This window comes from Petaurus breviceps, unplaced genomic scaffold (assembly GCF_028583685.1).
Source record: "Petaurus breviceps papuanus isolate PSGF00001 unplaced genomic scaffold, PetGlider_PUasm1.0 138, whole genome shotgun sequence".
Lineage (NCBI taxonomy): Eukaryota > Metazoa > Chordata > Mammalia > Diprotodontia > Petauridae > Petaurus > Petaurus breviceps.
The window spans coordinates 23,641,584-23,668,289 of NW_027185694.1; the positions used below are offsets into that span (position 1 = coordinate 23,641,584).

The 26,706-nt window shown below is 45.7% G+C and overlaps 1 protein-coding gene across 1 annotated transcript; it reads right to left on the reverse strand.

Annotated features, from left to right (window-relative positions):
* Positions 1-1,173: 1,173 nt before the first annotated feature.
* On the reverse strand, positions 1,174-26,706 carry LOC138144214 (uncharacterized). Its single transcript, XM_069065558.1, has 28 exons — positions 26,618-26,706; positions 23,748-23,827; positions 23,590-23,618; positions 22,930-22,948; positions 22,579-22,606; positions 22,263-22,338; positions 21,555-21,707; positions 21,180-21,388; positions 19,674-19,765; positions 19,480-19,586; positions 19,022-19,374; positions 18,383-18,486; positions 17,730-17,848; positions 17,166-17,351; positions 14,788-14,996; positions 14,297-14,388; positions 13,242-13,342; positions 12,521-12,688; positions 11,614-11,813; positions 10,245-10,348; positions 7,646-7,761; positions 7,096-7,263; positions 5,957-6,174; positions 4,704-4,798; positions 4,414-4,520; positions 4,032-4,211; positions 2,542-2,747; positions 1,174-1,327 (listed from the first exon to the last, which is right to left on the reverse strand). The coding sequence occupies exons 2-28, from the start codon at positions 23,806-23,808 to the stop codon at positions 1,174-1,176; spliced, it is 3,654 nt and encodes a 1,217-aa protein (XP_068921659.1). The 5' UTR covers positions 23,809-23,827; positions 26,618-26,706.

Consider the following 26,706-nt stretch of genomic DNA (forward strand, 5'->3'; position numbering starts at 1 on the left):
TTCATTCCTTCCTTCCTTCCTTCCTTCCTTCCTTCCTTCCTTCCTTCCTTCCTTCCTTCCTTCCCTTCTATTTATGGGTCTTCCTAGCTCACCCAGCCCTCACAGGGCTCACCCCAATGTTGATCAGCAAAGAAACTTTAACCTACTCTGTTTTTGACCTGGGTGACTTCACCGTTCCTTAAGGCAGCTTGGTAGCCCCCCACCTCTCATATCAGTATCAGACAGTACAGGCACCTAGTTGGTTTTAACCTGATCACGGCTCAGAATTCTTAAACTCAAGTGATCCACTAGCCTCAGTCTCCGGCAGGAGCAGGTATGAGCCGCCACCACGACTGACCATAACTCATAGTCTTGGAGAACTGCAGGTTCTTTCAGAGTTGTTCAGGGTCACATAGCTCGCTCATGTCAGAGGGAGTCCTTGAGCTCAGATCTTTCTCTCTGCACTATGTCACACAATCTCTAAAAAATTTTATAACAAAAAGTGCTGATATCTACATAGAAATTTAAAGTTTACAAAAGTGCCTAAAACATTGTTTCTGTTTATCTTCACAATAGCTCTATGAGATAAATAGTACAGATATTATTATCCCCATTTCATAGATTGGGACATTGAGGCAAAGAGAGGTTAAGTAATTAGCCCAGGGTCACAATGCTTGTAGGTTATAGATCCTAGGTTTTAAGGTTCCAAATTCACAGCTCCTTCTACATTTTGCCACCTCTCCCTTCCTCTGTACTCCCTCAGGCACCTAACCTAAGATCACACACCTAATCAGTGGCAAAGCTAAGACTAGAACCTTGGTGCCTGGGTTTGTAGTCTATGTACTTGCCAGAAACCACACTGTGGCCATCTTTTTCCTGCCCTTCTCCTGTGGCTTTTGGCATGCCAAATGGAAAGAGTCAGTCTACTTAAAGGATGCTGAGTCCTGTGCAGGAGGGCCTCTAATCTATCCCAATATGGCACTGTTTCCTTTGCTTTATAATACGGGGCAAGACCTATCCCCAATCTGGGCTTCAGTTTCTCCTTCCATAAAATGGGAAACCATTCTTTCAACTCTGATATTGTATGATTCTATGAACCAATCTACAACCCCTCTCCCTCTGTTGTTGAGGGAGGTTCTTAGAACCTATTCTGGACATGCTGCTGCATAGCCTATGATGCTATTCCCACCCCATTCACCCCCCAACATTAGGGCCACAGGCAAAGCAGGGATAAGATTGGGTACCTGAGACTCTAAGCTGGTAACTCAGGACATTTTGGATGAAGCCATAGATATTCTGGGATGTCTGATGGGAACACTGAGAGAAGACATCATTGAATGCACGAACACTGTGACAAGGGAGGAGAAAGGGGGTAGAGATGGAGAGATGCAGTTTAGTCGTGGTTCTCTAGATGGGAGAAGTGAGAGAGGACTGAGTGATAGGGTTGCCATAGTGACCAGACGTTGGCAGTAGGATTGGGGCAAGTTAGAACCAATCAGAGAACAGGATGGAATCCAGGTGGGAGAGCCTGACCTAGGGCACCAGATAAGGGGCAAAAGTCCCTCTTAGTGCACCTATGGGATTATATGCTTCTTGTCCATTTTTGTATTTTTTTTTTAAGCAATCGGGGTTAAGTAACTTGCTCAAGTTTACACGGCCAGTTATTTCTGGGTGTGGTGCTGAGTATCTGAGCCCGGATTTGATCCAGGTCATCCTGACACTGGAGCCAGTGCTCTTACTCGCTGAGCCACCTGGCCTCCCCGATTTTTGTATTTTTTCAAGTGTCTGCTACAATTCCTTGAATGCAGTAGGTACTTAATAGATGTATATCTAATTGGACTGAGATTCAACCAAGCTGTGAGTTCCTAAAGGGAAGGCAGGGACACAGTGGCTAGCACTATGGGCCTGGAGGCAGGAAAACCTGAGTTCAAATCCAATCCCAGAGACTTACTAGTTGTATGACCCTGAGGGAGTCACCTAAACTTTTGTCGGCCTCAGTTTCCTAACCTGTAAAATGGGGATTATAATAATACCTACCTCCCAGTGTTGTTGTAAGGATCAAATGAGATAATATTCATAAAGCAGTTAGTATAGTGCCTGGCACAGAGTAAGTAATAAGAAGTAATAATAATAATGGTAACTGATGTTTATATAGTGCTTACTATGTGCCAGATTTGCAGATGAGGAAACTGAGGCAAACAGAGAGGTTAAGTGTCTTGCCTAGAGTCACGCAGTTGGTAAATGCCTGAGGTCAGATTTGAATTCAGGTCTTCCTGATTCTAGGCCCAGCATGCTTATTCCCTTCCCTTATTCCCTTATTCATTCCTTCATTCAGCATCTACTATGTGCAAAGTACTATGCTGGTCTCCTCTTCTCTCCTGTTTGCTGCTCCTTCCCTATCTAACCTAGTACAGGGTTGGTTACACAGGGCCTTTGTGATTGGTAGGTTTTGCTGCCTGGTGCTTGGCGGGGGTAGAGCAGATACATGTAACTTTCTTCCATTTCCTTGGTGTTCAGGTAAATTTGTGCCTAGCTAGGGAGCTGTGCCCTACAGGGACTCACATGGCGCGGTAAGAAGAGGAGCTGAGGTCCAGTGGGAGGAGACTGAGGCCCTGGGCATTGATGCCAGGAAGCAGGAGATGCAGGTTCTTGTGGAACCAGAGTTCATAGTCCTTCTTGGAGAAGGCCGTGAAGTGCAAGGCAAGGTTGGGGAGCAGGACATCCAGGATGCTTTGTCTCACATGGGCTGCGAGCACCGGGCTCTTGGCCTAAGGGGAGGAAGTAGGAAGCATCAGTCTGTGTTCTGTGGGATGCACTGCCTTCTCCCGCTCCCCTCCAGCAATCTTTCAGTCTTGCCTCCCTTTTATGTCCCCTTGCCCCCATTTCCATCCAATCCTCTGGATTCCCTTTTACCACCCCTGTCCCAGGTCACTCCCACACTCTACGGGGAGAACTGAAAGAGACTGAAAGGATCATTTAGTCCACCCCACTCATTTTACAGACAACAGAAAACAAGGCCAGGGTAAGGAAGTAGGGAAAAACCTTGCCTAAAGTTACATACTGAGACAAAAAAAGAGCTGGCTATAATCTAGGCCTGCTGGCTCCAGTCTAAGACTGCCTACATCACAGGGCTCTGTAAACACCAAGCACATGGAAGGGTGTATCGTTATTTTCTCTCTTTTTTTTTTTTGTCTTTTTGGAGGGGGGAAGGCAGGGCAATTGGGGTTAAGTGACTTGCCCAAGGTCACACAGCTAGTTATTTGACCTCAAGTTCTCCTGACTCCAAGACCAGTGCTCTATTCACTGTGCCACCTAGCCTCCCCTGTATCGTTATTTTCTTTCTTTCTTTTTTTTTTTTAAGCAATTGGGGTTAAGTAACTTGCTCAAGGATACACAGCCAGGTGCTTCTGGGTGGGTGCTAAGGGTGTGAGCCCGGGATTCGATCTCCGGGTCATCCTAACACTGGGGCCGGTGCTCTTACTCTCTGTGCTACCTGGCCACCCCTGTATTGTTATTTTCAATGACACATTAAGCACCTTGGCTCTCTGAGCCAGGTGGGCCTACGCCAAGAAGACCAAGCTGAGAGGACTCACGTCTGAGAGTCATAAGCCCTTGCTGCCCCTTTGTCCCTTAGGAAAGAGTCCCAAGGCAGGGCCCATTTGTCATAGGGTGCTAGGTTTTAGAGACGGAAGAGGCAATAAGGGTTATCTAGACCAACGCCCTCATTTAAAAGAGGAGGAAGCCAAAACCTAGAAAAAGGAGGCGACGTTTCTAGTTCACACAACCTCATAAGTGCCAAAGCTCAGGATGCGAACCCAGGACTCTAGATCTGATATTCTTTCCACCATCCAGGCCAGTGAAAATCTAATACTCTTCCCACCATTCCGCCTCTGCCAGGGAGTACCTTCCCATGAGATCTCCAGGTCCTGAAGGCTAAAGATGTATAGATTCCAAGAATCTGAAGTGTCTCATTTGGACCAAGCAAGGGACTTACTGGTGAAGACAGTATCCTATTCCCTAGTATTCACTGGTTTTAGAGAGGAATTGCTCACCTTGGTGAGAGCTAGGTTGAACTCTGCCAAGAACTGGTCCATCGTGGCCAGTGGGATCCTATCCTGGCTGGATATCAGGCTCTCTAGAATAGCCCTCACTGCAGTGACATTGGAGAGCACATCTGGGGTAACCATAAACTCCACCCGCTGTCGGACATCCAAGTAGCTGAGAACATCAGCCTGTGAAGAAGGATGTGCAGATTAGTGGTGGCTGAGGCTGGCTATATATTAGGTCAAAGACTGAGGTTCAGCCTGGGTCCAGGCTTAGGGGCTCAGTCTATTAACAACTGGACTCACGATATGGGGCTCTACAACCCCAGGACTGAATCACTGGGGTGCCCAGCCTGGCTTCCATTGTAATGTGTTGGTAAGAAGCACGTACTGGATTGAAATTTCCACTGAGAGACTTCACTTCCTCCAGTGTCACCTCTGAGAAGAAGGAACCCCATGTGTTCTTTATCCACTCAATCAATGGCTCCACAGGGTTAGCTGAAAGAAGGAGGTAGTCATCAACTCCCTCAGCTCATTGGAAAGGAGGGTGGACACAAAGACGTCCATGTCTAGCCTGCCTTTGTGAGACATCCAGTTAAATCTAGATGTTGGGTCAGTCACATCTCCCAGCCACATCAGAAAGAGTGGCCTGAACCCTGGGGTCACCAAGGAATTACCTACCATTCAGGGTCCTGAGATGCTGTAGGATCCACAGGGCAACTGCTCTCCGGGAGGCTGCTGGCATGAGGCTGTGAACTGTGTCCAAGCTTGACACACTGGGGAACGGGAAAGAAGAATGGTCACTTTGGGTTTGATGAGAGAGCTTAGGCCTGCAGCAGGTAGGAAAGGACAGCCCCCCTGAGCCTAGGCACCCTCTGCAGCTTGGTGTGCTCTCCCTGGTGGATGTGGGTAAGAAGCAAGTCCTGGACAACACTCACTATTGTTGACACGCTGTCACTGTCACTGGATTCTCTGACCTGGAGAGCCTGGCACTGTGACAGAATCCCAGAAGCCATTGTAATATGGAAGCTGTTGTCATGCCAGACTTACCATGCTCTCACGATACCTTCTCACTGTCACAGGCTCTTCCAGTCAGCACACCCTGGTGTTGTTATCATGATACCTGGCACTATCATGATGACCAGTTCAATTCAAGTCAGCAAGCACTTATTAAGCCCCTCCTATATGCCAAGCACTGTGATTGGCATGGAAGATCTGTTTTTCAATCAGTCTGAAACAAGTCAGTCAAAGAGCATTTATTAAGTGCCTACTATGTGTGAGGGACCATGCTAAATGTTGGGGCAAAGAAAGGCAAAAAACCAGTCCTTTTCTTGAGGAGTTCTTAGTCTAAGCTGTGATCTTATTTATATATGGAATACCTGGTGAGGATGTTTTCTCTATGTAGACACTTTTTCTATGTAGACAGGCAACTGTTCTGCAATTTATAGCTTTAGAGAATTTTCTAGGGCACTGAGAGGTTAGTTGATTTGCTCAGGGTCACACAGTCAACATATGTCAAGGGCTGGGGTTTAAACCCAGGTTCCTACCTGACTCCAATAGCATTTTATTGCCTACCATGTTGCCTCTCAGGCACTGGGGACACAAGGCCAAAAATGAAACCATCCCTGCCTTCAGGAAGGTTACATTCTATCTGCATTCCATCATCTGTCATCCTGGCATCTCCAGGCACCATGAGAACGTCATGGCTGCCATGATGACCTGGTAACATTGGTCAACAGTGTCTGCCTCCACCATCTAAATACTGCACCAGCCCCTCAGCACAATATTTCTTGGAGCTAAAGAGGGTGGCCAGGGTCTCCATCCACCATCCATAGACCTGAGGAGAAAGAAGGCCTATCAAGACAGAGGGTTAATCAGTCAGATAGACATGAACACTCCCTGAAGACTAGTCATAGGCAGATCACAGGACTTACATAGTGACCAGGGAGGGGACATCCCGGGGGACAACCAAAGCCAATGTAGATGCATTGAACATGGGCAGAAAGAAAAGCAGCTCCTCCTGGAAGGTGGTGTTCCAGTCTGCAGTGCTGAAGGTCTCTCTCTCGATGGATGTGAGGGTCAAGAAACTTGTCAGGAGCCACCTGGCAGGTTCTGCAGGAGGCAGGACTTTGATTTTGCACCGAGACGAGCCCTCAAATGAGAATGACATAAAATTTGGACTGAAGAAAGACATGGTGATGGGGAAGTCTGTCACTGTGACAGACAATCAAGGTGGGTTTAAAAGAACAAATAAAAAAATTAAAGAATAAATCAGTGCGGTATAGAAACCCATCTTTCCCTACTAGAAAGTTAGGGGGTTGAAGGGGAAGGATATAAGAGAGAACAGATTGGGGGAAGGGGTATTCAGTAGGCTTGCTATTTTGGGGTGGGGGGAGTAGGGGAAAGACAGGGAGAGAAAAAATTATAACTCAAAATCTTGTGGAAATGGATGTTGAAAACAAAAAATAAATAAGTTAAAAATTAAGAATAAATCTATCATGACTCATCTGTTCAAAGAGGCCTTAAAAGTCCCTATTAGGAGGCAGGAGAATGATTATTTTTTAAAAAAGGAATAGATTTTTATTGATATCTTTTGTTTTTATATCACCTAGATTTTCCCCTAAATCCCTCCCCCTTACCTTCTGAGAGAGCCACCCCTTAAAATAAAGATTTTTTTTTTGGAGGGAGGAGGGCAGGGCAATTGGGGTTAAGTGACTTGCCCAAGGTCACATGGCTAGTAAGTGTTAAGTGTCTGAGGTCAGATTTGAACTCAGGTCCTCCTGACTCCAGGGCCAGTACTCTATTCACTGTACCACCTAGCCACCCCAAAGATTTTTTTTTAATGAAAAAGAGGAAAGAGAGGGAAAAAAATCAGGTAAACCAATAATTTCATTAAAAAAAAAATCTGACGAATTGTTTTAAAGGTCTCTCCCTGGCTGAGGACTCTTCAGAAGGTGATACCTCCCCCACTTTGGCACCCATACCCTCATGTGGGACCTGGGCATGAGTCCAAGTAAAGACTTTAGAGAAGAAACAGTTCTTCTCCTGCATGGTAGACTGGCCTGGTGCCTACCGAGCGGGAGGTCTTGGTGAATGCGGTCAGGATCTGGTGTATGGCCTCTGTAGAGCTTTGCTGGAAGAACTGCATGAAATGAGGGTCCAGCCTGGTTGTGGTCAGCAGGTCTGAACAGGCCAGAGCATCCCCCAGCTGGTTGTTGGTGAGGACGTTTAGCACAGCCCCCTGTGGGAGTAAGGGCTGGTTGAAATTCCTTCTGAGATCAGACCAATGTTGCTTGCTTTGATGCTGCTAATCCCCTTCTGTTCTTTAACCTCTACCTGTCTCAAACTCAGGGCTCCCTGAGGATAGGGTCATGTCTTCTCCATCAGAATAGGGACTCCCATAGTATGCCTGTATTTCGTCCTCCGATCAGAAGATCTACCTTTCTCTGAAACCCTGAAGGGCGGGGCTGTTTTTCTTCTTTTCTCTGTACCTTCCTACACCCTTCCCACTCTGGAGCCCCCAAATTCATACCTACCCCTTCTTAAAGAATTGACTCAACCCTCAGTTACTAGTTTGTTCTGGAAGCTCTACCATGGGACTGCTCCCTGACAACCAGACTCACCACATCAAACCCTTGGTGGTAGCTGGCCAGCTGGAGGTATGTGGCCTCCTGGGAAAACCTTCCCAAGTACTTGGCGAGCCAGTTCCTGGTGTTGGTCTGTCGATCACAAGCAGGACCTACAGTAAAGGTACCCAACATGACAGGCCCCCAAGAATTAAGGTCTGGGTGGAGTCTATAAAGAAAGTCTAAAGGAAAGTGAACTTTGGGGGGGTAGGCTGCAACAGGCATGTGCTGGTAAGTGTTTAACAATCGACTCTCTGGAAAAAAATGTATTTGTGACATGTGAGACACTTTTAAGTTTAAGCAGCATTACTAAGGTCTCTCCATCATTTTCTTAAGTTTAGACAATCAACAAAACAATACATGGAGCCCTGGCTTGTAGCATTTGCTGATTTCTGAGGTGTAAATGCTCATACTGAAAATTTAACAATCAGCTTTCTGACTGGGTGGAGCTGGCTCCAGCATGCCTTTGATTGTCAGTTGTATTATATTTTTGAAGTAATAGGATAAAATTTTCAAAAACCTATTACATGCTACTATTAATCTCCTACCCTTAGTTAGCTAAGTGATTATAAAATAAGATAGGTAGAACATCAAATGCCCACCAGTAACCAGAATTCTGATTGGCTGATCATAAACCTAGGATTATAGAACAGACAAATGAGCTTGATTGATCCAATTGGCAAAGGCAAGTCACCCTCTCAACTTGGAGCTGGGGAGGTGGTGGTGGTTAGGAACTGATTCTTGAGAGAATCATGAGTCTCAGGGAATTGGGGCTAGTTAGATTAACTTGCATATACTCAATATAAAGTTTTATAGTTTTATATGCTACCTTTCTTTTATGTACCTTAGCCTGGCATTTATATAGTATATATATATATATATATTTATATAACTCTCTTTTAGTACATTTATACATTCTCTTTCACATTTATATATTCTCTTTTAGTACATTCTTTCTTAAGAAGATCTTAGAAAAGTCACTTTTATGGTCTGGAGGGAATAACAAATAGGGATAGGGCTGGGTAGACAGTTGTGGTGGCAGATAACAAGGACAAGGCAATTAGTAGCTGGTCTGGTAAATCTCTGGACCCCTGGGGGCCCAGCAAGTTCAAGGACTATAAAAGTCTACAGTTTTAGTAATCTGGAAAGCTTAAAAAGTACCTAAAGGGGAGAACCCTGGGGCCAAAGAGAAAGTCTCCTTAGGTTTTTCTAAGGAGATGGAATCTTTTGGAAGCAGATGCTGGTGAGTTGGGCCTCAGGCCCAGGCGGTTAGATTAGGAAACCAATTAGGAAGGCCTCAGGGGTCAGATCAGGAAGCCCATCAGCAAGGCCTCGAAGGGCCAGCTGAAAACCAGGCCTCTTCCCCCTGTAGACCTTTCTTGAGCTGTGGCAGCTCCCATCTGACAGACTGAACACTCACTCTGGTCTCTCTCCCTGGGAAGTTGGGAACTGTGGAAGGGTCAGTGTGTTGGAAGCCAAGGGAGAATAGGTAAAAGGGTTAAACGGTGACATCAGGAATGTCATCTAAATAGGGATAAATCACGGAACTTCAGAATCACCATCTCTCAGAATCATGTTTATGAACTGAGAGGTATTGGGATTACAAGGAAGCTTGTGGTATAGTGGGTAGAGTGCTGGAATTGGAGTCAGGAAGGCTTCCCTTAGGCATGTACTGGCTGTGTGATCCTAGACAAGTCACTTAACCTCTCTTGGTCTCCATTTCTCCCTCTGTAAAATGGGGATAACAGTAGCACCTTCCTCTCAGCATCATTGGAATGAGATGCTCTTCAAACCTTAAGGCATATGTGAGAGCAATTATAAGTGTTAGCTCTTATTAGCTCTTACGCTCTTAACATGTACAGCTGACAGGCAGGGAGAATTCACTGCCCTACCTCCCACCAAGGCCTCAGCACCTCACCTCCCTCACCCATTGCCTTAAATCATAAACTGTTGAAACTGGAAGGGCCCTGGTTCACAACGCTCATTTTACAGAAGAAGAAACAGGCCAAGTGACTTGCCAAGTGCTTAAGCCAGGCCTCCGTTCCCAAATATACTGCTCTACAACAGCAGCATCAAGCCCAAATAGAAATGGGCTGGCCATTTCTGCATAAGGAACACCGTGGGATGCACATGATCTTAGTCTTAAAATGTAATGTTGTTGATGTTTTATTGCATTTTTACTTATTTTGTTCAACATTTCCCAATTACATTTTAGTCTGGGTGGGGCAGCACTCTGGGCTATGTGACTGACATCTCTGCTCTACCACACCATGCTTTCTCAGATCCAGAGAAAATGGCCTTTCCTTTTGGCCCTCCTCTTTCCCTCCCAGAAGGTCCTCCCTGGCTTCTCCGTTAATCCATACTCATTGGACACTCATACACGTCTGCTTTACCTCTTCTAAGAAGCTGAATCTAGTTCCTTGCCTTGGCTTTACTCCCCTCCCCCTTCAGTCTGTGCCCCCTCGAGGCTGATGTTCTGAGTCTGGTCCACAAGATATGTCTCTCCATCAGCCCATCCTCTGATGGAGGGAAGGAGGATGGAGAGAGAAAAGCTAGAGGAGATTGGGGAGAATCAGGGTGAGGAGAGGGGTGTTACCTGTTTTTGGAGACTTCTGTGTTAGAAATGATGTGAGAAAATTAAACACATCCCTCTTCTGACTCTGGACCAGATCATCATACTTGGTGCTGACGGCTGTGACCCTGGGAAGAGGCGAAGGATCAGATTGTTGTTAGCTATGCCATGACCCTGTGAGGTTAACTCTTTTAGGCTGTGCTGTCTCTGGGGCAGGGCTTTCCTGAAACCTAGGTTGGATGGGTTCCCTAGCCTAGTCTATGCTAATGGATTTCTAGAAGCAATGTGAATTAATGTAAAGAGTCAGGAGATCTGAGTTTGAATTCTCTTCCTGGCACTTAATAACTGTGTGGCCATGGGCAAATCTTTGAGCCCCGATTTCCTCATCTATTAAATGGGGATAATTATATCTGCATGACCCACTTCTGGGTTGTTGTGAAGGAAATACTTTGCAAACTTTAATTAAAATTCATGTTTTAGAGTGCTTTATTATCTGGATTTGGAGGTAATGTCTGGCCTCTCTCTAGAAGCTAGACCAAAACCTAAGGAAATCTACGCTGGCTAAAAAAAGTCTTCCAGCCCTATCTTCCTCCTACCCTGTTGTTTCAATAGGGGCCTTCAAGAGTCATTTGAAATGGAGAGAAAGAATGAGCAAATAACATCTAAGTCCCTGAAAAGACACCAAGACCCTAGATTATAGATTTATAGCTGTCAGGAACCTTAGAAGCCACTGAGTCCCACTTTCTCATTTTACAGATAAGGAGACACAGAGAGGTCATACAGCTGGTTAGTGTCTGAAGCAGGACTGGAGCCCAGGACTATCCTAATGTCAAGTCCAGCACTCTATGCCCTCTTCCATGTGTTCTTCCCAGTGGGGAGGATCTGGAGAACTCAATGATAAAAATACTTCCAATCTTCACTTGTTTAAGGGCTGCCACATGGGCTGTCTAGGTCACTTTAATGCCCCTTTTTGTGGCATCAGAGCTTTTCCCTTCATTCACCTCATAGAGATGAAGCTGAGACCCCAAACTAGCTCACCTTTACAGGGACACTCAACCTTAGCTACAAGTGGGGACAACCCTGGGAATGAGGGATTATTGGTGATTTTTTTTTCTATTATCCAGGTTCATCTTGTCCTTAATTTTTTCATCCCAACCTATGAGATTTCATCAGCATTGTAGAACCTCTCATCACAGAAGCATATCGTAACTCATCAGCAACAAATAGTCTTAGGGAGTTGCCTGGGACACTGAGAGGTGAAGTCACTTGCCCATGGTAACATAGAAAATAAGGGTCAAAGAAGATGAAGGACCTCATTGGTCCTCCTTCATGGACCTATCTCCCTTCTCCAGTCAACTTTATCCCCTCCTTCCCCACCTTGGTCCCAACTCACAGAGCTCTATAGGGAGCACAAGGCAAGGAGACAGGGATGTGGCGGAGAACAGATGCATCAATTGTGTCCATGACAGATGCCAGACGTTTCTCAAGCCATTGGCGAGCCTCAGATTCAGCCAGGGTGGGGAGCCGGGATCCCAGCTGCTCCAGGGTCCGTACCAGCATGGTATGTCTCACGTCCACAGAGACATTCCAGGGCTGAGGGGAGATGGGAGGGCAGTTCCCCTTCAGAAAGTCCCTTTGGACCGGGAGCTCATTCTCAACCGGCCCCAGAAGGCAAGGTCTTAAGCCTGGGCTGCAGACATACCATGTCACACTGTGAAAAAACTTCACTTCTCTGGGTTGCCATTAATAGGGTATTTTGGCAACATGGGTACAGAGCACATCGTTATGTGGACCCTGGAGACATTTTATAGGATCACAGGACATTGTCTGAGCTGGAATAGCCTTAGAGACCTTCTAGTCCAACTGTCTCATTTTATAAAGAAGGAAGCCAAGGCTCATCTGTCTCACCCAAGCTCATACAACTAGTTCATGGCAAAGCCACAACCCAAACTCAGGCTCTTTGGCTAAGCATAGAAACGACCTTCCTATTCAGTGGTCTTTCTCCTACTTTGCACATACATGTTCAAGAGAATGGATGGGCTTTACTATATAAACAAGGCTAAAATTATATTGCCACCTTCATTCAAAAGAGGGGTGTTTTCTCTGTGACAGTCCCGTATGAGGATGACTCCACTCCAGCCTTTGGAGACCATCTCCCCAGGGCCTTCCTGACCTTTGAAGGCAGAGGTCCATGCATGAGATTTACCTCTGAAAGAGGCACTAACTCTGAGGCTGGAATTGTGTACAGACCCCTTTTCCCATGCTTTGTCCCCTTCTCCACCTTTGGTCCTTTTCCCCACCTTTGCCTGGGGGCTGCTGATCTCATCCCAGAAGTCAGCCAGGATCTGGGCTCCAGGAAGGGTTGCCAGGCGGTCAAACACCTTTTGGGCAATGGTGACAGAGACAGCTCCAGGGATAGTCCACAGCTGGCCCAGCTGAAATGGCATCAGCTCTTCCACTCTCTGTACCTGAAATTGAGTGTGTGGGTAGGAAAGTGAAGGGTCAGGGCCAGGCCTGGGCCCAGAAACCAGGTCTTTGGTGCCTCTAGTCTATACCTTGATGCTGGCCCAGATCCTTTTGCCTCACATTTGTGGTGAGGGATTAATGGGCTCTCAGAATTACTGGTCACAGAACATCAGAACTAGAAGACACCTTAAAAAGCATCTGGTTCATTTTTACAGATAGGGAAACAAAGTCCAGTCAAGGAAAACAACCTGTTCATGTCATAGTTAGTAAGTGGCACTTAAATTCCGGTATCTAGACGCTACATACATAACACCCAGGAGGATTTGCATTTAAAAGGTAAGCCTCTAAAGAAATCAGTGCTTCCACTAAAGGGATGAATGTTGGAGTGTTATACACAGGGACAGGTAGGGGGAAGAAATATTTGGGGCTGAGGAACTTTTATTAAATTTTAATATTGGGAATATGTGTTAGGTGGGCTATGGGAGGAGATTTCTTCCTCAGATCTGATTCTGAGGGATTGTCCTGGCCCCCTACAAGTCTAGGGTCCATCCTTACCACATCAAAGTTCTGATCAATGGCTACAAGGTCAGTGACATTCACAATAGTTTTGAACCTCCAGAAGGTGTTGTCTAGTCCATCTCCTGAGATGCTGCATCCTAGAACCAATGAGAAGGACCAATGGTCCATGAGAAGATCTCAGGGAAAAGAGTTAGAAATCCCAGGGCAAAGAAACACTGTACAATGCTATGCTTTTTTCCTGAGGTCAAGAGGACCTCCCAACTACCCTTTTTTAACCAAAGTGTTAGAAATACTCCTTCGTCCTCTCTGGCAAGTAGCTCCAATTCTATCAATACCTTCAAGTCTTCACATAGCCTGTGTCTGCTGAACAAAAGATTTCATTTTCTGCCCATAATCCCCCCTTTTTCTCTCTGTTCCATGGCAAACCAATGTCACTTTCTCTAGGAAGCCACTCTGGATTTGATTCCCCTGACTTTCCTCATCAGATAAGATGTTAACAACATATAGGCAAAAATAAGTCTGTCCTTCCTTTCATAGCAGACTGTTCTATAGCACAGAGACACTTTGTAGGCTAAGGTAGGACTGAGCAATAGTATACTGAGTTAGTTTCCCCACTATCAGTTCACCATTTGCTTTGGGTACTGAGACAATAGGCAATGTGCATGGAAGGAAAAATAGCTAAGGATTTAAAGAATTTTAGTGCTAGGAAGGAACTCAAAAATCATTTTGTTCTCTCCAAAACAACTACCACTGAACACAACACATGAATATATACACACATCACAATTTAGAGAATCAGGGATTAGAGGAAAGGAGTGATCTATGCAAGGCCATAGAATCTGTACATTCAAGGAAGTCTAAAAGCTGGCAGAGGGAAAAAGGGATAATCCTGTTGAACTTCAGAGACTGGGCCCCTGGTTAATACGTGGATCCCACCCCCACATAGCTTCTGCCCAGAGGAAGAGCAGTTCCTGGTTAAATGCCCATCTGTGGTACCCAAATCAGTACCTGACCAAGGACCCACCCAACTACTCTGGCCTGGGAAGAAATAGTACTCAGCTAAGTGCCCACTTGGTGGGAAAGACACTCACCAAGGTTTGGGATGACTTCTACCACCCATCGGGCCACATCACTTCTGGTATCTGTGCCCATCTGGTCAAAGGCTAAATCCATGCCCTTGATGCTATGGGAAGAAGACAAAGGAGGTAAGGTATGTGCATGTACAAAAGCAGGTATGTTCTATCTATATGAAACTTATTCACGTGTGTCTGTGTAAAACGTATGTATCTATGGACTGGTGTGTGTAAATGGAAGCTCCACCTGTATCCATCTTCCAGGGGCCCGGTTAATTCTGTCACCTGATAGAATATAAACTCCTTAAGGGCAAGCTTGGATTTATTTTTGTCTGGTATGTAGTAACTGCATAGTGATTGATTAGTATCTAGGATTTGGGGGACAATGGTTAATTCCCCTCTCTGTTCCCTCTGAGATGTTACAGATGTGAACCTCCAACCTCTCTCAGTCCCAGCCCTGGGGATCCTCAAGGACAGACAACACAAAAGAAAGAGAGAAGGTCACTCACATGGCTTGCAGTTGTTGGCAGCTGGAAACAGGGGAAAGAATGGTCAACTCTCTGGAGGTGATGTATGCTAGGTACAAGGTCAAATGTCCACCAAACCAATCTTCAAGGTTGGTTGGGCTCATGGAGGGTAATTCTGCCCTCAGGACTTGGAAGATGCCTGTGAGAATTACTCTGCTGACCCTGGCATTGGTGATGGATGTGATGTTTCTCTTAAAAAAAAAAAAGGAAGGAAAGCATGGATAAGTGATCAAAGGATAGGAATCAAGTTTTAAAAAGAAGAATGGCAAACTATTGTTATTATGGCAAACTATTAACAACCATTTGAAAGCTTTCTTCAAGTCACTAATAAAAGAAATGCAAATTAAAGCAACTCTGAGCTTTTACTCAATACCCAGCAAACTGACCAAGATGACAAAAAGGGGAAATAGTGTTGGAGGAACGGTGGAAAAACAGGTACATTGATATAGTGCTGGTAGAGCTGGGAATTAGTCCAGCCATCTTGGAAAGCAATATGGAACTGTCATAAAAAAGTGATTAAAATGTTCATATCCTTTGACTCAAAGATCCTGTCAGGCATATGCCTCAAAGAAGTCAAAGACAGGAAAAATAGACCCCGTATATGCCAAATAGTTATGGCAGAACTTTTTGTGATGGCAAAAAGAAAAAAAAACTAGAAACAAATAGTTGCGTATTGACTGCTAAAATAAATCATGACACATGGATGTAATAGAATATCAGCGTACAGTAAGATATAATGTATATGGAGGATGCAGAGAAGCATGGCAGGACTTACGTGAACCACTGCAGGATAAAGTAAGAAGAATCAGAAAAACAACATCACATCAAGACTAAAACAATGCGATTAAAAACAAACAAACACAGGAACAAAACTAAATTCTTGGTAGCTATAATAGCCAAGCTTGGCCACAGAGAAGAGTTGAGAAAATGTATTTCACTCCTGCGTATCAGAGGTTGGGGGCTATGGGTGTGGAATATTGTAGACACTGTCAGATTTGGCTGACATGTTGGCTGATTTTTGCTGAACTGTCTTTGTTATAAAGGATGGCTTTCTGGGGAGTAGAAAAGGGAGAATGGATATATTTAGTGATGCAAAATTGATCTATTTGTGATGTAAAACAAAATACATTAATAACATTTTTTTTTCAAGGAAGAGGGATTTGGGAACACATGATGTTTAAGTGCGTTGTCTTCTCTCACTCATTTAAACATACCCCCTGAAATCTTGTTGGAAGAAGAGTGTGGTAGAATGGAAAGGATATGTAGGCCTTGGAGTCCGACAATAAGGATCCAAGTCCAGGCTGTACCATTCAGTAACTTGGTTATTGTGTGCAAGTCACATCCTTTCTCTGAGCCTTGGTTTCTCCATTTGTATGTTTGTGCTATCTACCTAAGAGAGCTATTATGAAAAAAGCAATTTATAAAGCTGTAAGTGTGGGTTGTTTTTAATGACAATAATAATTATATTAAAAGTTAGTCATAAAATGGGGATGTTAATCACATTGTCATAGAACATGATTATCTCATAAGACATATTTTGTAGATAGGGTATAAAGGTAAACTTCATACAGTCTTCTCTGACTCTGAAGTCAGAGGACATAGGTTCAAATCCCACCTTCGATGTGTGGAAACTTGGGCAAATTACTTAACTTTCCTGGGCCTCAGTTCTTTCATCTGTAAAATAAAGGGATTGGCTAGATGACCTCCAAGGACCCCACCAACTCTAGATCTAACATCCTATGAATTATCCCAAGTAGCTCTATCTATGAAGTAGATGCCCATTGACAGGGAATGGCTGAACCTATTGTGGTACATAATGTAGTAACAGAATATTACAGTGTCATAAGAAACAATGAATGTGAAGAGTATAGAGAAGCTTGAGAAAATTTAAATGAACTGATGCAAAGTAGAAGATCAAATAAACATAACTACAAAAACATAAAATAAAAAAATTATTCCTGTGTAATTATAATGACCAAGATTGATCTGAAGAAAAGATGAGAAAATGAAATTCCTTCTTAGCTTTTCAGAGGTGAGGGGACTATGGATCTGGACCATTGTCAGTCTTCATTGATGTATTGGTTAGTTTTGCTGAACTGTTTTCTTTCCTCCCTTCTTTCTTCTTAGTTTTTAAAATTTTGTTTTGTTTTATAACAAGGGATGACTTCCAGGAGAGAGGAAGGGAGAATGATATATTTGGAAATGAAAGTGCTATGACAATAAAATCAATAAAAAAAACTTTTTTGGGAAAAAAATAAAATAACAATCTTGAGTTTCAAGATAGTGGAGTCAGAAGTACTAAGGTCTGACTGTTTCCCTGCCCCTAGCCACAACTACTTAGACAAGTTTCAAGGGTTCACCTGAGTAGCCAAAGAGGTCACAGCCTGCAGGAAGATTTGCAGCTCTGAAATATTCTTCTTCTGGAAGGTTTCAACCACTTTGAGGGCATTTAATTCTGCATCTGCCTTGGTGGTGTCCATGAGGATGTTGGAGGAGATGAGTAGTTCCCCGAGTTGGGTGGCGGTAAGCAGGTCTGTCACCTCAAACTACAGGCAGAGAAAGGGCAGTTGAAAGCTCAATCATAGGGGGGCAGTGTCTACAGGGTCTGTATTGGTGGATGGGAAAAAGAAGCAAAGGAAAGAAAAGAAACTCCCTCTTTAGGGAGCTTCCACTCTGATAGGGGGCATGACTCCCACTTCTAGACAGAGGTTCATCCAATTGGAAGATTATACTCATTTCAGTACCTCTGTCCTCTAATTAATTAGTAGTTTCTTTATTTAAGTGATGACAATGGTCTTTATTAAGCATGGTATAAAAGGCCCCTTTGTTTGTCTATGTATATCCTAGCTTGCAGTCTTCATCGTGGGGGTGTGTGTGTGGAAGTTATCTTATAGTCCTCAATCAAGACCACTCTCTTTGCTCACCCCTTTGAAGCCTGGGTTCAGTTGTAGGAAGTCACTGTAGCTGGCAAATACACTGGAGAGGCCAAAGTTGTCTTGGAGCCAGATGCGACTATTGGCAGCAGAGAACGTACATGCAGAACCTGTGGGTAGAAGGGATGTAGGGAGAAGTCATTGGTGTCTGGGAGAGTTAAGAGGAAATTAAGAAGGGAGAGGCTTAAAGGAAAGAATGAGAAGAGAAGAATCTGAAGGTAGATTTAGCAGAGATTCAAAAAAGAGAGTCAGGAAAGACAATTAGAGGATATGAATCAGTAAAAAGGATTCTCAGGGAGGTCTCTCAGGTGGAAAGAGAGATTGAGAGAGGGAGACGGAGAGGGAAAGGGAGAGGGAGAGAGAGAGAGGGAGAGAGAGGGAGAAAGAGAGGAAGAGAGAGAGGGAGAGGGAGAGAAAGAGGGAGAGGGAGAGAGGGAGAGGGAGGGAGAGAGAGAGAGAGAGAGAGGGAGAGAGATTCAAAGAACAAGAAACAGAAAAAAAGGGAAGAAACAGAAGGGTAGAAGTCAAAGGGAGAAGAACTAGTGAAGATATCAGAGTGGATGGCTTTCTCAGACAGAGAGCACCCTAACCCACCATCTCAACCCCCAATAAAGAGCATCCCTTGGTGCCCAGCCCTCCATCACCTTCTTTGGAAGCTTGCTGTCTCAGATAGCTCCTTCTGGCCTGAAACACTGCCTCCTGGGTAGATGGGGCTAGTACAGCATGCACAAGGTCAAGGCCCTTGTACCTAAGGTGAGAGATCGGCTTTTGGCACAGAGGGGATGGCAGGGTAGGACCCTCAGAAGGCCCAGGGACAGAGAAAAGCAAGTCTCTTCTCTTTATCATCCCAGGCTGCGAGCTCCCCAAGCCTGGGCTCAGCTCTCTTCTCCCTTGGATTTTCCCAGGCAGGGTCCAGGTCTTCTCTTCTGCCTTTCCAGACTGAGTTCTCTGAGGGAAGGACTCAGGTGTGTTCTATCTCTGTCTCCCACCCATACTATGAGCGAGCTGAGAGTAAGGTCCAGCTCTGGTCTTCCTCTGTCTCCCCAGACTGAGATCATAGTGGCCATGTCTATCTGTGCCCCAGGCACACAGGGGATCCCAGGAAAGGCTGGACGGCTGGACTAGACCAGTGCCACTGATTTACTGAGACTTCCCAAGAGTGACTGAGTCCTTCTGAGCATCAGTTTCCCTAGCAGTAATAGGTTCTCTCTCCCACTCCCCACAGGACAAGGAAAGTGTTGCCATTGGTAGTGGGGGCGGGGTGAGGGCAGAGAGGGACTCACATGGCCTGGAAGTCTGTACAGCCCACCTGGGTGGGCAGCAACTTGAGCAATTCCACGTCAAAGGCAGGCAGAAGACCAGGCAGCAGCTCTTGGAACCAGCGCTTCAGGGTGGGTGAACAGAGATCAGGGAGGCTGTGGGCCAGCTTATGCAGCAGGGTCTCCAGCAAGGCCCTGCACTCTGGAGTATTTTGGAGGGGACCAGGAAGGGCTTCCAGGAAGGCCTCCGTGAAGTGGATGTTGCTTTGGTTGAGGAGCTGGAGCAGATGAGGTGCAAGAGTGGCATTGGCCAAGGCGTCCTGGCTGGTGGTGAACTCTGCCAGTTGCAGGCCAGTCAAGGCACTCAGAGCGTCTGCCTGGAGGGGGGGAACATAGAGCACAGAGGCATGTCAGGCGTGAGGATATCCAGGCCCCTCCCTCTAACCTCTTTTTCCTGAGCCCTACACTGAGGGCAGACTCACCCCATCGAAGGCTCTCCAGGTGCCCACAAGCTCTGCATAGGACACATGGTTTCGGAAGCTTCTCCAGTTGACAATGACCCACTCCTGGGAGGAGCTCTTGGGACATTCTGAGAAAAGGCACAAGAGATGTGCATTTCAGTTTCTGATTCTTCAGCCTGGTGGAACAGGGCTCTTTGGGGGACTGCTCCACTTACCAAAAGTGGTCAGGAAGCGTTTGATCCAACTGGCAACTGCCCACTGTCTGCTGCTGTCCATATTGGAGTACACGCTGTCCAAAGCCTGGACTCTGTGTACAGAAAAGGGCCTCAGTAGGATCAGAATGAAAGGGTCAGATTGGACTCTTGCTAAAATTCTTCCCAATTTGGAAAGTATGAGATCCTTGGATTATTACCCTCATTTTATAGAGGATAAAACTGAGGCCCAAGTTTTAACTCTTCCTAAGGAGTTTATGATCTAGAGGGGTTGATAAGACATTTGGAAATAACTATAATTTTAATCAACATATAAAGTGCTTTAGGATTTACAAAGTTCTTTCTCTACTTGAGCTGGTAACATGAATTAGCACCCTCCCTTTAGAGAAGAGGAAACTGAAACTCAGAGAAATTTAATAGCTTAATTCAGGATACAGTGTGACAAATTTGTGGGAGAGGCCCAGACAATACACTATGAGAAATCTGAGGAGGAAAAGACCATTTTCTGCTCCTGGAGGATGGGCAAGGGGTGGGGACTAACAGGGAAGGTTTCATAGAAGACAAGTGAAAACTTCAAGGAAGAGAAAGATTTCAACAGGCAGCATGAGATTGAAGTATATTTCCCTCCATTTTCGTTATTTTTCTTGTTTTATTATTATTATTGTATTTTGCAACATAGCTAATATGGAAATATGTTTTACACAACTTCATGTTGTAATAATGGGTATCATATGGCTTGCCTTCTCAATGGATGGGGAAGGGGCTGGAGGGAGGGAAAGAATTTGGAACTTAACATTAAAAAAAGAATATTAAAAATTAATTAATTTTAAAAAGCAAGTGGCATGGGGAATGAGAACTAATAGTGGAGTCAGGAGATGGGGGTTTGGAGGCCAGCTGTGACATTTACAAGCCAGGCACCTGGCCATGAGCAAATCTCTTAACCTCTCCAAGTTCCCATCTCCTCATCTGTAAAATGAGGATTATTGGGGCGCCTAGGTGACACAGTGAATAGAGCACCGGCCCTGGAGTCAGGAGGACCTGAGTTCAAATCCGACCTTAGATACTTAACACAAACACAAAAACTAGTTGTGTGACCTTGGGCAAGTCACTTAGCCCCAATTGCCCTATCTTCCCCTCTCCAAAAAGCCCAAAAAAAGATTATTGATGTTTGCCCTGGCTGCTTTACAAGACTGTTTGTGGGAAAAGTGATTAACCAACCTTAAAGGGCTGTATAAATGTGAGTTATTAAGAGGCAGAGATGGGGAAGGATGCATCCAAGGGGAGGGCAGGGTGGAAGAACAGAATGGGGAGGGGCAGGATGAATACAAGGGACAGCAAATGGCTCAGTTTGACCTGAATGTATCAGGAAAGCAGGGAGAGATAAGAATGATCAGGCTTGAGCCTGGGGGTGGAACAGGGGTCTGGGGTAGAGTTGAGGGGAAAGGAGTTAGACTGGGAATCTCTGGACCAGGGTGAGGTGGGGACCAAGTTGGGAGGGCTAACACTTACACAGCAGCCAGCCCATCACACTGTATGGGCAGCTGGCTCAGGCACTCCAGGATGCCAAGGTCTATGGTTGGGAGGTAGGCATGAAGCGTCTCCCCAAACCAGGAAGCCAAGAAGCCTGCATTCCTGGCTTGAGGGTCAGTCTTGGCCACATCCCACGCTGCTGTCAGGATGAGTTGCTTGGTGTCTGTAGGGATCTGGGCACTGTCAATCTGTATACCAAGGAAATTAAGTAGGGAATGAATGCTCAAGGCAAATACACATGGGTTGAATGAGATGGGTTGAATGAACAGGATGCTGTGCCCCCATCCTTGGAGACCGACAAGAGGAAGTGAGCTTACAGGGTCCCAAGAGGCTGCTGTGCAGAGGGGCCGTTACCTGCACGCTGACGTGGTTCAGGGCAAGGCGGAGGGTCTCCACGCTGACCTGGTGGAAGAGCAGCAAGAAGGCATTCTGGTCCAGTGCCACAGCTGGCCCTGTGATGTGGCAGCTCAGGATTGCAGCCAGCTGGCTTGAGGTCAGATTGGTGCTCTGGTGAGAATGGACATTATTACAGGGTTAGTAGGAAGCCAAGCCAGGAACTGTTTCCTAAATATACCCAGGGACCTTTTTTACCCTGGAATCTTTGCCCATGCTATTGAATGATGAACTTGGGATAGTTAACTATTTTCTCCTCCCTCTGGCTTCCTTTGCCTATGGAAATCCTGTTCTTCCAAGTTACCCCTCAGGTCTCGTCCCCCTCTCCCCCCACCATGAAATGTTTCCTGTTAGCTTCCTCCTTCTTGAATTTCTCACATCCTGTCTTGTACCCTAGTTATCTGGGTACATATTTTATTCATATGATAGATAGTAAGTCCACTGAGGGCAAGGACCCTGACTTATTCATCTATTTTCCCTGTAGAATAGCCCAGTATAGACTTTCCCACACAGTAGGTATCAGGGAGTGTTTATTGATGGATGGATGGATAAATAAATGAATAACTGAACAAATGAGCAAAGGAATGTGTGAATGAATGAAAATGGGAAGTTTAAGATGGGAATTCATGCCTCCCCCCAACCTGTCTTTACAGCCTAGGGTTCTTGTACCTCAGCACAGGCAAACTGGGGCAGTGTAAAGGCTGTGCACAGGGCTGCCTGGTCAGAGGGCACAGTAACATTGGCACTGCAAGGAAACAGGCACCGTTATCAGAGGATATTGGGAGAGGGAAGTCATAGCCTTCGTGCTCCCCATGTTTTGCACTTGTCTCCTGGAGCATCCTGTTCCCAGAGGCTCCCAAGGCAAAAAAGATGTCCCAACCTTTGGGCGGTGGAGCATGGGCATAGCCTCGGGCTATAAGGATTTCCCTTTCTCAGAGAGAGAATTTTTGCATTCCCCCAAACCCTCAAGGGTTCTGTCTCTTACCTGTTCACTGGTACACAGTAGGTTGGAGCTGCAGGAGAAACAGACCTTAGAGCATCAGTGAAGGAACTTGGGAGGCTGGGATTGGTATGGGACTGGATAGAGGTGGTTGAAGATGGGGGAGCAGTAGGGCAGGAGAAGGTAGACTTCCAAGGTATACTCACTGGTCCCCATCCTGCCTGGTGTTCATCTCATCTCCCCTTGTCTTCAATTCCCCCTGACCCCATTCCTTCCCACCCCCTTCCCAGCAGCCTCTAGCCTAGCTAGGTTCTTGGAGACTTGGTCCTGGGGACTGGGGGAAGGAAGGGATTCCTAACCCCATGGATTCTCCCACTCAGTACAAGGTTGACTTACATATGGGGAGAGCTGGGCACTGGGGGAGAAAGGAGGAGAGAGAAAACCGGGTGTTAGAAAAGGAGTAAGGAGACAAAATTGTTCCTCAGGGCTTAACTTCCACGTTATCTAGAGAGAGTAGTAAGCCATTGAAGAAAACTACTTGAGACCCCTGACAAGTCATCCCCATTTTTAGAAAGGATCCAATATAAAAATCTATAGTTGCTCAATAAAAATGTGATGATTGAATGAATGCCTAAATCTTTTTTCACCTGGAATATCATTGATTCTCCATCATAAAGACCTGTGACATTTGTGGGTAGAAGCTAATAGTCTGGAGAGAATAATTCTCCCCATGAATCAGTCAAGGATTTTGTTATCTCTAACACTGAAGTGATCAGTTCAGGGTTACACAGGGCCAGCCCTTAGCCAGGGCTCAGAAAACCAGATACCATGATTCGCTGCTTCAGGGTTCTTTCTCCCATAAAGAAGGCACAAGAGCTTTTACCTAGTCAGGTATTGGAGGCAGCTTTCTATCTTGCTGGCTCCAGTCCTATCCCTAGTGATGTTAACCAGCAGCCCTGCTTCCCAGACTCTACTCTGACATTGTCAGCCCCATCTAGCTCACATCTGTTCAAACATCTGGGATAACACAAGGGATGGAGGAACAAACAAACCTACCGAATTCAGGGCCTCTGCTCCTGGGGGACCTATGGTGGAGCCAAGGAGAACAGAAGAAGGATGGGCTCAGAAATGGGTAATTCTATACTTTCCATATCCACATATCCTCCCAACTGTCCCATATTCACTTCCCACTCTCCAGTGTCTTCAGGACTCACCCCCAAGGAGCCACATGGTCATAGAAACCAAGGCCAACAGTGACCCCTTCATCTTCCACATGGTATCTGGGTGTCAGCACCTGCAGGAATATTAGCAACAACTCATTTCTATTCACAGTCCAGCACATGGTCCTTGCCAATTGGAGATGGTTTTGTGAATTATCCAGACCCTCTGGTATTTTCCTTCTCAGTCATGCCCAGCTTTCCTTTATGTGGTGTGGGAGCAGAAGAGAAAAGAAAACTCCTAGTTTTGCTGGCCCCACAGGTGAAAGCCTGTTGCATTAGGGAGAGTCCTGCCTCAACAGGTTTCCTTTGGATTTTCTGTGGCTTTCCATTTTCAGACTTCTATGACCCTGGCTGTGGTGAAGTTCCAAGGGACTATGGGGAACCTTGGTGGTATCTTGATCTGTGGGCTCTTTGTCAGGCAGCCAGATGGTGCGCTGGACAGAGCACTGGGTCTGAAGTCAGGAAGATGCAAGCTCAAATCTGGCCTCAGGCACTTAGTAGCTAGATGATCTTAGGTGATGCTGGGTGGTCACTTAACCTCTGTTTGCCTTGGTTTTCTCAACTGTAAAGAGGATGGGGTGGGAGTGGGGAGATAATAGCAGTTCCTATCTTGCAGAGTTGTTGTGAGCATCAAATCACTTAGCATAATACCCAGTACACAGTAGAAGATACATAAATGCTTATTTTATTTCCCTCTGTCTCTCTGGAGAGGGTATGTTTAATTCCTCAGATATAAGAGCCCAGAGTTTAGTCTGCAAAGACTAAGCAATTCTCCCCAGTAGATAATTCAGAACAGATAATGCAAAAACCAGGAGATAATTTCTGAATGACTCCAAATTTATGAGGATGGTATCCTGGTGCTGTAAGCCACGCTGCTCCCACAAAGAAGTGGAAGACGTGGCCCCATTATTGTGTCCTTACTACTTCGAGGGGCTTGTTACTCATTTGGTTCTTTCCTCTGCCTGCAACCTTCCCCAATGGAGCCTTTTCTCCCAAGAAGGGGACTCAAATACATCCCTTGGTGATGTGCCCCTAGTTATTCTCTCGAGTCTATTAACCTTCTACCCACAAGTCCTGTGTGATCAGAGAAAAGGAGAATATTTATAATGCTGAGGAAGTCAAATCATCCAACTTGGATGCTCAATGACTGTGGATGAGATCACCAAAGGAGAGTGTATAAAAAGGAAAGAAACTCAAGGCATCTAGAACTTGGGGGAACAGTCACATTTAGAAGGTCAGAAGATGGAGCTGAGTCAACAAAAGAAGAGGAGCTGCCAGATTTTTTTTTCTTTTTGGAGGGCAATTGGGGTTAAGTAACTTGCCCAAGGTCACACGACTAGTTGTTTTTTGTTGTTGTTGTTAAATGTCTGAGGCTGGATCTGAACTCAGGTCCTCCTGACTCCAGGGCCAGCACTCTACTCACTGCACCACCTAGCTGCCCCTTGAGCTGCTAGATATTGCCAATCTCAGGGGTTACACAGAAGCTACAGAAGACTAGCCCCACCCACAATCACCTTCCCCCCAAATGATTGTCCTTTATATAGAATATCACAGGTGAAAGGGCTTTAGGGATCAGCTAGACCAGACCCCTCAGTTTGCAAAGAGACAAGCCCAGAGAAAGAGTTCTCCTGATGTCCCAGCTGGGATTGTTTCCATTACAAAACACTGCCTCCTTACATTTCCTTTATTCATTCTCCCTTCCCTTTGCCCAAGCCTCTGGGCCCATCTCCCCTGGCACATGCCTCCTGGGCTAACTATCCTCTGCTTAATAGGATCGTAGCCAAATGCCATCCAGCAAAAGGAGATAGCCCATCTAGTAACATCTCTAATAGCCCCTAACTCTAGGCCAGAGTCTTGATGAGTGGGACCTGAGCCAGAGGATTGTGCCCATAAAGTGTGACGTAAGAGGTCCCTAGCTCCAAATAGCTCTCCTAGCCACTTATCACAGTGTCTAAAATCCCAGCATTGGAGGAGTCTTTTCTTTGCATCATAAAGGCTATTCAGTATTTTCAGACTCCCTTATGAATTCAAGTCCTCCTGGGAGGAGGAAACTGTCTGAGCATGGATTAAGTGATAGCCAATTAAAAACAGAATCCTTAGGGACAAGGGGGTTCTGAATGAGGCAGTGGGGATAGGGGATTGCCAGGGACAGACTTCCCAGTGCTGCCACTCACAGACTGGCTATGAGTGTAGAGAAAGGTGAGGTCCTAACTCAGGAGGGATTGGCTCAGATTACCCAGCCTTGATCCCTAGCACTAACCTCCAGGGTCTCAGGAGTTTCCAATTCTATCCTCTTCTCAGTTTTTGACCTTGGATATACACCCTTCCTCATCAACTCTGACTTTGTACACACTTCGTCCTGCAATGCCTTCTCTCCTCCTCCTGTTTAAACCCCAGAATCGTAGAATTATAGGTGGAAAGGGGTGTAGAGGTCATTGAGTCCAGCCTCCTTCCTTTTCAGACGAGTAAGATTAAGTGACAGAGATATAGTAGTTCACGGAAGGCAGTATGAGAGTTCCTCATCCTTCAAGGCTCTGCTCATCTCATCATAGCCAGGAAGACTTGGTAGCCTACTTCCAGGACCTAACCAGGATTCTGACCTCCTACTAGTACCATGCAGCTTGGCATGGAACTGAACTCTGACGGATTCTCTTCATGCCACAAGCGATCCCTGAGGGTATCCTCTTTTCTTTCCTACGGTGCCCAGAGAAAGACCCCATACATAGGAGGATAAGTGAAAACCTGTTGGATGGGTAACGAGAACATCACTAAGTCTAGGAAAAGATTTTCCCCATCGTTCTTCTAAGAGCCATCATTCACCCAAGAAAGCTACCTCCCTCTAGGGACAACACTGCATCACCAACCTGTCTGTTGGAGCCGAAGGCAGGTCTGGACACCTCCCCCTGGGTTCCTTGTAAGTCAGGTAGGTCCCTGGCCAAAGTTGCAGCACCTT